At 44.7% G+C, this 12,198-nt stretch overlaps 1 protein-coding gene across 1 annotated transcript in view; it reads right to left on the bottom strand.

Annotated features, from left to right (window-relative positions):
• The window catches only part of nsmfb (NMDA receptor synaptonuclear signaling and neuronal migration factor b), a 64,955-nt gene that overhangs the window by 3,053 nt on the left and 49,704 nt on the right, over positions 1-12,198 (bottom strand). The window contains exon 13 of the mRNA XM_084729347.1: positions 2,748-2,823. Coding sequence (XP_084585473.1) covers positions 2,748-2,823 — 76 coding nt within the window. The remainder of the gene's footprint in view (positions 1-2,747; positions 2,824-12,198) is intronic.

Below are 12,198 nucleotides of genomic sequence, written 5' to 3' on the forward strand. Positions count from 1 at the left end.
CCACATCTGTTTTGGTGTTGTTACAGTTTGATTTGACTCGGTGTTTTGTTGTAATATTTTTAGTTTCTGGCATTTCTCTTTAAGTTATAATATTAAGTGCATCAACTCAGGTCAATGTAAACACAATTAATAACTAGGTATTGATAGAAGCTGACATGTCATCACATTCACTGACAATACTGAGACTGTGGCCGGAGCAGATCTGGGTCATGGAGCTGCAGTCAATGATTTTCTGTCATCAGTTACCAGATGAATTACCTTAGTATTTTCAAAATAAAGGACATGCTTTCTAATTTTTAGGTCATCAATTTGTCCAGCATGAAGTGTTTTGCAGTAAGGAATAGGAGCTTCACAATTTTTGTTATTATGTCTTAAATAAATTTGTAGTTGATATCATGTCTTTTTTAAGAAGACTTTGAAAATGTTAATAGCACTTGTCAGGGCATAAAATGAGTGATCTATTGATAGACTGAAAATCAAAACAGATAGATACAGCGCTGATATGATGGCATTACTTACATTACTAACAAACTGTTTTAAAGGTATAATATGCAGCAAAATATTATAGACTCACATAAACATAATCACTATCAGTCATCATTTATGACCCACAAGAAGTGTGTGCTGTTAGCTGAATCCTCAGAGACTTCTGCTTCTGTTTTCTGATTTTCTCATATTTTGCTATGTTATGCTATGGGACATTTCTGGGCTTCAGCCTGTTTTTAGAAGCTCAGTTTTTGAGGTCAGGTTACTCTATAAAAACAGTGCTGTCTCTCTTCTCTGCTCTCTGTCTGTGAGAGATATAGAGAGTGTTTTACACACACACACACAGGCAGAGCAGACTGAGGATCACTTTGGCTGTATTCAAGTCAGAAACTAACATTTCATTTCTCTGATTCGCTGCTTTGCTCTCACTATTGGCACTCCCTCTCCTAATTTACTCTCTATATCTCTCTCTCATTGTGAACCAAGGAGGAGAGGCCAACTTTGAATGGTGCGTTCAAAGCAGGGTTGGAACATTGTAGGATGATGTTTTGGTTTGGTAAAGTATCCTCTGTAGCAAAATAAAAAGGAAATAAAGAAAAACAGGTAGAAGGCTGCAGGGTCTCTGCAGACACAGACCACCATACACTTCTAGTGCATCATAGGTGATGACTGAAATGGATCATATTTACATTAGTCTATGCATCTTTTAGGGAAATGTGTCATATTAACTCTTTCCCGACCATTGATGAGATATTTTGTCATTTAAGCCACAACACAAGTACTGTTTTCACTGTGACGCTGCCAGGAGGTAGGGGACACTGTGACGGATCATCTGAAAAAAACTGTCACTTGAAGAAGAAGAGAACCACTGGAATTGAGCAGCAGCAGAAGAAGATGGTGTTATCTAGCATGAAAACATTGGTGCTCAGTGGCAGATCCATGGGTCAGAGAGCATCATGACCCGACCACAGAGCGGGGCTGCTCACGCTGCAGACCCCAGACCTCCACAACAGCTGGGACACAGCGAGGCTGCTCACACTGCAGCCCCTTGGACCTGAGCTGCAGCCCCCTGGCCTCTCAGATAGTGTTTCAGACAGCAGGGCGGGATACACACACACCTGATGTCACGCAAGTAATATGAAGTGGTAAAAAGACAAAAACATGAAGTCAATATTCTGCTTAAAAATGTCTCTTTCACAAAAACAGTTTTTCCATTTTTTTGTCTGAAAAGTGGATTTTTTTGTTACAACCAACCAACAGTCAAGTGCATCAAAAAAGAATGAACAAAGCCAGAACAAAACATTTTTTGTCTGAAACCAGAAGTTCTGTTCTTTCTTTTGATATATTCCATGTTAACATATTCATAGAACTGAATGTTCTGTGGGTGTTGAAAATTCAGTGAATTTTGTCAAAAATGCTGGCACTGGCTGGCAACTTTTTAACAAATCGTTGTTGGGGAAAGTGTGTAAAAGGGTTTAAAAACTAATTCACACACTTTTGTTATAAAGTGATTTTGTGGTCAACCAAGAACATTCATGGTAATAAATTCTAATCTAATACCTTCTGATCTTTGACCTAAAAAGCAAAGGCTTCACTGACCTTGTGGTGATATATGTGCACTCTACTCAACTATGCAAATAGCTAAAAGCAGTCTGCACTGCAAAACATGACCTCATATGCAAATTGCATTGAAAAAACATAGGGGCAGGGCACTGTACAAACATCCCAGCTTCTAGCTTTCATCACTGAGCTTTAAGGGCTGATCTCTGACCTTTTTTTTTATCTCATTTATTTATTTTTCATGTCTTTTTACTTTTAGTCAAGACATGTGAACAAAGTACAAGTGCTGAATGATTCTTCACAACACTACAGGAAAAAAACAACATAAAGGTGGAGAGGAAGCAGAGCTTTGTGGGTCAATAGAGGATGGGAAAACACACAGAGGCAATAATGACATTTTAATAGGAAAATAATTAGTATGGCATCAATAGATGTCAGGAAAATGATAGATGAGGGATGAGTTGAGAGCTCAGCAGAGTTCACACCTGCATGTTTGCTCACGCTCCCTAATGTGCTTTCTTCATCGCTGAGCAGCTTACTGGCATTGATTAATGCCCACTATTAACATTCAGCAGGCGTACAGCTGAGCCAATAACACAATGTCGATATGAATACTATATATATATATATATATATATATATATATATATTTTTTTTTTTTTTTTTTTTTTTCGCTGCTGGTGAGTGTGCAGTGCTCTCACCCTGTGCAGACAGCTCTAGTGGAGACTTGAATTCAACAGAGGAGGGTCTCATCAGCCTCTTCAGAGTCTGAATCAGCTGCAGGGAGAGAGACAGAGAGGAAGTTAGAGAGGAACGCCATCAGGCATCTTAAAGCCAAACAAACAGTGCAGTGAAGAAGCAGCAGTGGGATCTGAGTGTATGCAGAGAGCAGGAGGAGGCCCTGCAGCACTGTGATTCTCTCCATGCACTACTGCAGCTGAGTGGATGTGAAAAGGTCAATGTGCCACTTACACTGCAATAGCTCAGCACCAGTGAAAGGCACTTGTGGTAATATTTTTTGTCCATACAGAAATATCTGTCAGAGTGGATCTAGGGTGAGATGAAGGTCTGACAGAGTAGGGTCACATACAGGTGGGCAGTGGAGGACATATATAACCTTAACTCACTGTACCCCTGCCTTTAAAAGCTGACATGGACCTTTGTCTTCTAAAGTAATGAGGTTATTAATTATCCATCCATCCATCATCTGGACAGACAGAGAGAAAGGTAGTACTTTATTGATCCCAAACTGGAAAATTATTATGTTACAGTAGCAAATCATCAACACAGCACGTGGCATGTAAAGCCCAAAGGAGACAAAGACAGAAAGATAAACTCAATTAATAAAATGAAAATTGTTAAGAACACAGTATAAAAAAGTCCTTGTCATACTCTGTAAGTAGTAAAGATAAATATAGTTATCTATAACTGCTTATCTTTTGCATGATGTGGTATCAGGGGTTGGGTATTGAAGTAGTTTTATGAGTACAAGTATGAGTACATGAGGACAGTATCGGACGGAAACCCAATGTTGTTATCAGTATCAGTGCATCCCTATTCAAAACTTTAAATAATGCTACGTTTAATTTTTGTTCCTCACATGACTCAAACCCCAGCCTGTTGGGTGAAAATCCGGTTTGTTTACTCAACCATCAACCACACCTCCTCCAAGTGCGGACCTCTCCTGTCATGTTTACTGCATCCACTAGGGGGCAACACTAATAATAAATGGACGTATCATATATAAAGCTCCTTGCACTTTCCTCATGCGACACGTGTTATTCACTTGAGATTGTTTCCAACTTTTTTCAGTTGTGTTCCAGTGTAATCTGTTCATCAGGGACCTGTAACACTGACTATTTTTCACTGCTGTTGCTTGCCCACACTGTAGATAATGATGCACCCTACTCTAATTTCAGATGCACCCCCAGTCATTTTGTTGTGGAACTGGGCATGTGTAAATAATGCACATATGAAAACACTGTGCAAATAATCCAGCCCCTTCTAAACATTAACTACTGTATGCTTTTATTCTCTTCTCCTTCTTTATGTTCTCACTTTGCCTCATAGATTATTTGACACAGATTAATTATGATGCCAGGATGAAACTGATGTAACTTTTATGAGAAAATGTTTTCGAAGGAATAAAAATCCTTTATTAAAAGGTGTTGGTACCATCAGATAAGGTTCTCTGGAAAACAGCTGCATTATTCCTATCCTTTGCTTATCGCGTGCATCTACAACACACGTGTATATTTGTGCATCTGGATGCCTGTCAGACTTGATGACACTCCTGCCTTTGGCCTTCTCTACACTTCTACTGCCTCTTGTTCCAGCGCACCCTCCCTGTTCCTCTTCTCACTCCCTGGGGTCTGGGCCAGTGCCAGCTGGTGTGCCATCACACATCGAGCTGGGCAGCCAAATGGCATTCACAGGTTTCATCTCATTCCGCACAAGTCAGTTCAAAGAGCAATGACTTCTGATGCTTTTGGTTTGGTTCCTTTAAGGAAATTATAAGATTTCTCAGAGTTTTTCAGCAATATTTTAAAAAAGTGTTCACTTTATAGCCAGAGAAAAAGAGGGGAAGTGACACAGGCATGGCTTTAGATGAAGCTATGGGTTCATGTATAAGCAACAGACAACATTTTTCACTTACAAAAACAAAACAAAATTAAAGATTGAATGTTTTCATCATTTTTTTTTTTTATCTCCAGTAAGAATTCATTAGATTTCAAAAGGTAACCTCCCATATTGCCTCAGAAGTGAAAGCAAAGAGGGAACATGCATCTTTTTGGCCGACACGTTGGGTTTGCTTTTGGAAATGTCAGAAGCGGGTGTCATATTTAGTCTGCACCACACCAGATCTTTTTCTATAGAGCAGAAAATGTTAGATCCTAAGGAGGGAAAACTTCTAACATTTAAGTTATTACAATCCCCTCCTTGAACCGCCACCTTATTGTGGTGGAGGGGTTTGAGAACCTAAATGATCTTAGGAGCTATGTTGTCGGGGGCTTGTTGCCCATGATGGGGTCTCCCAAGGCAAACAGGTCCTAGGTGATGGGTCAGACTAAGAGCGGTTCCAAAGCCCCTAATGAAGCATTCAACACCAGGGTTGTTTACGTCGCCCGGATTGGCGTTACCGGGGCCCCCCCCCAGCCAGGTCTGGGGTTGGGGCTCGCAGGTGAGCGCCTGGTGGCCAGATCTTTGCCCACGGGACCCGGCTGGGCCCAGCCCGAAGGAGCGACGTGGGCCCACCTTCCCGTAGGCCCATCACCCGTGGGAGGGTTCAGAAGGGGCCGATGCTATGTGGTTTGGGTGGCAGTCGTGGGCAGGGGCCCCCGATGACCCAATCCCAGGACATGGAATCTCACAGTGGGGACATGGAATGTCACCTCGCTGGGGGGGAAGGAGCCTGAGCTAGTGTGGGAGGTTGAGTGGTACCGACTAGAGATAGTCGGGCTCACCTGCACGCACAGTTGGGGCTCTGGAACCCAACTCCTTGAGAGAGGCTGGACTCTTTTCTACTCTGGAGCTGCCCACGGTGAGAGGCGGTGGGCTGGTGTGGGCTTGCTTATAGCCCCCCAGCTCAGCCGCCATGTGTTGGAGTTTTCCCCAGTGAACGTGAGGGTCGCCGCCCTGTGCCTTCGGGTCGGGGATAGGTGCCTCACTGTCGTTTCGGCCTATGGTCCGAACAGCAGTGCAGAGTACCCGGCCTTCTTGGAGACCGTGGGAGGGGTGCTGGAAAGTGCTCCGACTGGGGACTCCGTCATTCTGCTGGGGGACTTCAACGCTCACGTGGGTGGTGACAGTGTTACCTGGAGGGGCATGATTGGGAGGAACGGCCCCCGCGATCTGAACCCGAGTGGTGTTCTGTTATTGGACTTCTGTGCTAGTCACAGTTTGTCCATAACAAATACCATGTTCAAGCATAAGGCTGTCCACCAGTGCACGTGGCACGGGGATGCCCTAGGTCGGAGGTCAATGATCAACTTTGTGGTCATGTCAACTGACCTCCAGCCATGTGTCTTGGACACTCAGGTGAAGAGAGGGGCTGAGCTGTCAACTGATCACCACCTGGTGGTGAGTTGGATCCACTGGCAGGGGAGGAAGCTGGACAGACTTGGCAGACTTGTGAGGGTCTGTTGGGAACGTCTGGTGGAACCCTCTGTCAGAGGGGCCTTCAACTCTCACCTCCGGGAGAGCTTTGACCAGATCCCGAGGGAGGCTGGAGACATCGAGTCCGAATGGACCATGTTCTCTGCCTCCATTGTTGACATGGCCATTCGGAGCTGTGGCCGTACGGTCTCCGGTGCCTGTCATGGTGGCAATCCCCAAACCCGGTGGTGGACACCGGAAGTAAGGGATGCCGTCAGGCTGAAGAAGGAGTCTTATCGAGCTTGGTTGGCTCGTGGGACTCCTGAGGCAGCTGACGGGTACCGGCAGGCCGAGCGCGCTGCGGCCCAGGTGGTTGTGGAAGCAAAAACTCGGGTATGGGAAAAGTTCAGGGAGGCCATGGAGGAGGACTACCGGTCGGCCTCGAGGAGATTCTGGCAAACCGTCCGGCGCCTCAGAAGGGGGAAGCAGTACCCTGCCAACACTGTTTACAGTGGTGGTGGGGAGCTGTTGACTTCGACTGGGGATATTGTCGGACGGTGGAAGGAATACTTCGAGGAGCTCCTCAATCCCACTGACATGACTTCCGTAGAGGAAGCAGAGGCTGGGGACCTAGAGGTTGACTCATTCATCACCCAAGCTGAAGTCACTGAGGTAGTTCAGAAGCTCCTCAGTGGCAAGGCACCAGGGGTGGATGAGATCTGCCCTGAGTACCTCAAGTCTTTGGATGTTGTAGGGCTGTCTTGGTTGACACGCCTCTGCAACATCGCATGGCAGTTGGGGACAGTGCCTCTGGACTGGCAGACCGGGGTGGTGGTCCCTCTATTTAAGAAGGGGGACCGGAGGGTGTGCTACAACTACAGGGGGATCACACTCCTCAGCCTCCCTGGTAAAGTCTATTCCAGGCTACTGAAGAGGAGAATTTGGCTGATAGTCGAACCTCGGATCCAGGAGGAACAATGCGGTTTTCGTCCTGGTCGTGGAACACTGGACCAGCTCTATACCCTCCGCAGGGTGCTTGAGGGTTCATGGGAGTTTGCCCAACCAGTCCACATATGTTTTGTGGACTTGGAGAAGGCATTCAACCGTGTCCCTTGTGGCATTCTGTGGGAGGTGCTTCGGGAGTATGGAGTTCGGGGCCCTCTGCTAAGGGCCGTATGGTCTCTGTATGACCGGAGCAGGAGCTTGGTTCACAGTAAGTCAGACCTGTTCCCGGTGCATGCTGGACTCCGGCAGGGCTGCCCTTTGTCACAGGTTCTGTTCATTATTTTTATGGACAATTTCTAGGCGCAACCAGGGGCCGGAGGGAGTCCGGTTCGGGGACCACAGGATTTCATCTCTGCTTTTTGCAGATGATGTTGTCCTGTTGGCTCCTTCGAACCAGGACCTTCAGCTTGTACTGGGGCAGTTTGCAGCTGAGTGTGAAGCAGCTGGGATGAGAATCAGCACCTCCAAGACTGAGGCCATGGTTCTTGACCGGAAAAAGGTGGCTTGCTCCCTCCGGGTCGGAGGAGAGGCCCTGCCTCAATTAGGGGAGTTCAAGTATCCTGGGGTCTTGTTTACGAGTGAGGGGAGGATGGAACGCGAGATTGACAGATGGATTGGTGCGGCAGCAGCAGTAATGCGGTCGTTGCGCCGGTCTGTTGTGGGAAAGAAGGAGCTGAGCCGAAAGGCGAAGCTCTTGATTTTCCGGTCAATCTACGTTCCTACCCTCACCTATGGTCATGAACTTTTGGTCATGACTGAAAGAACAAGATCTCAGATACAAGTGGCTGAAATGAGTTTTCTCCACAGGGTGGCGGGGCGCTCCCTTAGAGATAGGGTGAGGAGCTCTATCACCCGGGAGGAGCTCGGAGTAGAGCCGCTGCTCCTCCACATCGAGAGGAGTCAGCTGAGGTGGCTTGGGCATCTATATCGGATGCCTCCTGGGCGCCTCCCTGCGGAGGTGTTCCGGGCATGCCCCACTGGGAGGAGGCCCCGGGGAAGACCCAGGACACACTGGAGTGACTATGTCACTCGGCTGGCCTGGGAACGCCTTGGGGTCCCTCCGGAACACCTGGAGGAAGTGTCCAGGGAAAGGGAAGTCTGGGTGTCCCTGCTCAGACTGCTACCCAACCCCGGATAAGCAGAAGACAATGGATGGATGGATGGATGGATGGAATTATTGCAATTTCTACCATTATAAATATTAACTGTAGAGGAATTGTGGATATATTTCTGAAGATTTTTGGGACACTTCCTTTTAATACAGTATTTGGAACATTGTGAGGACATCCATTTATCCATACATGGAGGGAATACTTTGTAGATTTTGTTCTGCAGTACAAAATGTTTTTAACTCTTTTTGTGATCATCTAATGTTCTTTCTTTTTTTGTTAAAAAGTGTGACATTTTGAGAAATTCCCCTGCTGTCAAAGACATATATTAATTCTTTTGTCAGTTGGCCAAGGCTTAGAACTGCTCAGATAATGTTTTTTTTTTGCCACCAATCCCAACTGCCAATCATCTATAAGTCATATTGGCTGATAGGTTAGATTGATATTAAACCAAACCTGTAATACTAATTTTACCACTAGGTGTTGCTGATTCCTGAGCCCAATAATGATACTGGATTTGCAAATCATTGAGTTTTAACAACATGGTCCTGCACATTTTTCACAATAAAAGCCTTACTAAGGAATGAAGGATATTTGTCTCCTAAAGCACTACAGGACTTTTAATTTGAAATGTATACAGGAAGTGAGACATAAAAGTGGATCAAAACAAGGCTTTGACTTTCAGCTGCAGACAGACTAAAGCTGTTTCGCTGTTAAGCTGACATAACAAACAGGCGTGATAATCGGTAAATGTGACAGTTATCAGGGACAGGCTTATTTTAGAGTTATATTCAAAAGTAAAAATAATGGAATGATTGTTTATTAACTTTCCAGTGACACAAACATGTGAGCAGCTTAGGGTGAAGACACTGTACATGTGTTTTTTTGCTCTCAGCAATGCACGAGCCAGAAATTATTTCATTAGCAGGTTTTTAAAAATATCTAATATACAACCAGATAAATGAGACTTGGATTGTATTGCATGAGCTGTGTAATAATTTCTACTTCAACACGCTGGATAACATGTTTTGGATTCATTCCACATTAATGTGGAGACAACACAAGGCAGCAGGTTGAGTCACTGATGTACAAATCATACCGGCGGTGAAGAGCTCATTTAGGTTAGTTAGCAGGTGACAATGACATCAATTCAGCTGAGAATTGGCTCAAGTGCCTTTTTTGTGTCATTGATTGTTTGGTTTTTGTGACCTGCCACATAATGCATATTGGTACCGAATATCAACCAATAAAATTCAGCAGCTGATCCATCTGGGCATTCTGACCCAGAATTGGAGTTGGCCCCCAGATGCTGCACAGTGGCCACCTGCTGATGATATGTTGGAAGGGTTCGATGGAGAGAGCAAATTATAGGAATCAATAAATTACTTAACAAGTGTCAAGAAGAGAAAAATAATCTGTAAGAGACATGGGACCCTTTCTGACAAAATATAGAAGTGTCACTCTGTTCTAAATGAAATGTTAGTGGAGCTGTGTCCTCTCTGTTGATATTATATTACTGAACAGGTACGCAGTGTGCAGGCCTATTGTGTGTTGGTAATCATGGTGGTACTGAATGCAACATGCTGCTAATGCCACCTACTCAACCTTGATATTCCCTCAGTAGCAGGTCATCAGTAGAGCTGGGGTTAGCACTGCTGCTAGCAAGTCATAATGTTATACTATGGTATTCAACATGATCTAAATAACCCTGCTATTTCTAAACTAAGTAAGTGCTGAGAGGGGATCTAGATTTAGATGTCAGATGCTTGGAGGCTGAGGGTGTTTACAAGAATGTCACACATTACCACATTTGCTTTGAAGTTGTTGTTTCAGTTATACTGTGTGCTGTGGGCTTTATAAAGGGAGTACAGTAGGTAGTGATGCATCCTGTGATCAAAATAGAAGTGCACCTATTCCATCAAGCACACACGAGACAGATGACTGAAAAGTGTGGCTGAAATGCACCAGTGATTTTACTTTCTAAAGTTATAGTTGTTCTAAACAGCAGCAGCTGGTGTTTGGAGCAGTGTGTGATTGTGGTTAACTAAAGCCTGCTGTGAGCTGCACTTCATATTTAAAGTGGATTCACTCATCAATGAACACAGTACTACCATCATGCATCAAGACTGGATAAATAACCACAAGTGATCAGCTGATACAGCAGCAGAATCATTCAGTCATTGGCTTCTTATCAGACTGTCATCACACCTGCAATGTGTTTTGTGTGATGACTGATTACCTCCTGCTGTCTGTGGCCATGCCCAAGAAAAGAAACAACACAAAAAACAAACAAACTAGGAACCATCTTGCTAACTGGATCACACCAGCCACAATGCCTGTCAGCATGTTAGCATGGGTACTCAGTACTCAGAAGTCATTACTACATTATTCCAAGAGGACTCAGTACTGGGGGTTGGACCACACCAACCCAAGTGCCATATAATGTGCCCTCCCAATTAATAAAATGTGAGAAAGTGCCTTCTAAGGTGCCTATCCCATGTACAAAATGTGGTAAAATGCCTTATAAGGTGCTGTTCCACTGTAAAAACATAATAAAGTGTCCTCTGAGGTGCTCTTCCTGTGGACAAAATATGGTAAAATGCCTTATAAGGTGGCCATCCAGTGTAAAAACATAATAAAGTGTCCTCTGAGGTGCTCTTCCTGTGGTCAAAATGTGGGAAAGTGTCCAAGGTGCCCTTCCAGTGTAAAACGGTTGGCTCCCATTTTTTTCTCGCCCTTGCCCCTCAGACAACCTGTCCACCACTGGACAAACAGACATATAAACACCTGGCAAAAAGTACTCAAAACTGCTTCTGTGCTAGTTCCCGCTACAGTAGGTGCACCCAGAAGCACATTTTACCATGATGACACATACAAAGGCTGACAATGTGAAAAAAACAATGCAGCCATGGCGACCGAGAAAGAAATACTGTTTTCATAGTTACTATGCAAAAACAGAATCATCTGCCTGATTCGTAATAAGCTGCTGTGATTGTTTAGTAGATTCAAATCAGAAATTCCTCCAAGTGAAACCCAGCTGGCTCCAGAATATATTACTGACTGAGAGAGTAACTACGACACCTTATAAATGTTTCTGAAATAATGATGAGATGATGCGACTTTACTCCAGAAAGTTACTCATATTAACCGGAGTTCACTAAAGACACCAGAAATCAGTCTGTTTTTTAAAGAAAACAATAGATGTTCTTCTGCATGACGTTAGCAGTGTGAGATGGCTGAGGAGTGATGCTGGGTGGAGCGGAGCATCATCCGAAGGCAGCTCAGTCAGTCAGTCTATTAATAGTGGCTCTCCAGCTGAGCTTGCAGGAGCGCACGCAGTCAGCAGCAGGGAGGAAATTGTTAAATGCAGCGAATCAGCCCTTCCCTCTTCACCCCCTCCTCATGTGACTTGTACTGATTCACTGTGGAGAAGATGCCAAATGTCACAGCGACTGTCACAGTTTGCTGCTGGGACTTCTATCTATCTAGAAGGTAAGAGGCCTGAGGCACGAGAAGACAATGACCGCTGTGGATGTCTTGTCAGCAGTGTGAAACATTAATGTATCATGTTCACATTAATCCCTGCTCAAATCAGATCATAGTGGAGATTAATGGCAGGCCAGTTCACACAACTGCTCATGCTTGTGATTCCCTCATTAAAACTACATTACCCATAAACCTCGTTACTTTCCCTTGTGCCATGGTCATGTCATACTGTAATTAGAAGCAGTCAGGTGGCAAAGCCATTCACAACAGCCTTCTAACTTTAACTCTGAGTCATGTATCAGGAAGAGACGATATTCACACTCAGAGAAAACAGCTGCAGAGGCCTGAACACACCTGTGGCTGCAAAGCCTCCAACCCACTTACATCCACATAACATGCCATATTTACACATATACAACTGACTGAGTGAATTAAAAGGCATTGGGCCTCATCAAAG

This window comes from Lutjanus erythropterus, chromosome 10, assembly GCF_056507025.1.
Source record: "Lutjanus erythropterus isolate fLutEry1 chromosome 10, fLutEry1.hap2, whole genome shotgun sequence".
Lineage (NCBI taxonomy): Eukaryota > Metazoa > Chordata > Actinopteri > Lutjaniformes > Lutjanidae > Lutjanus > Lutjanus erythropterus.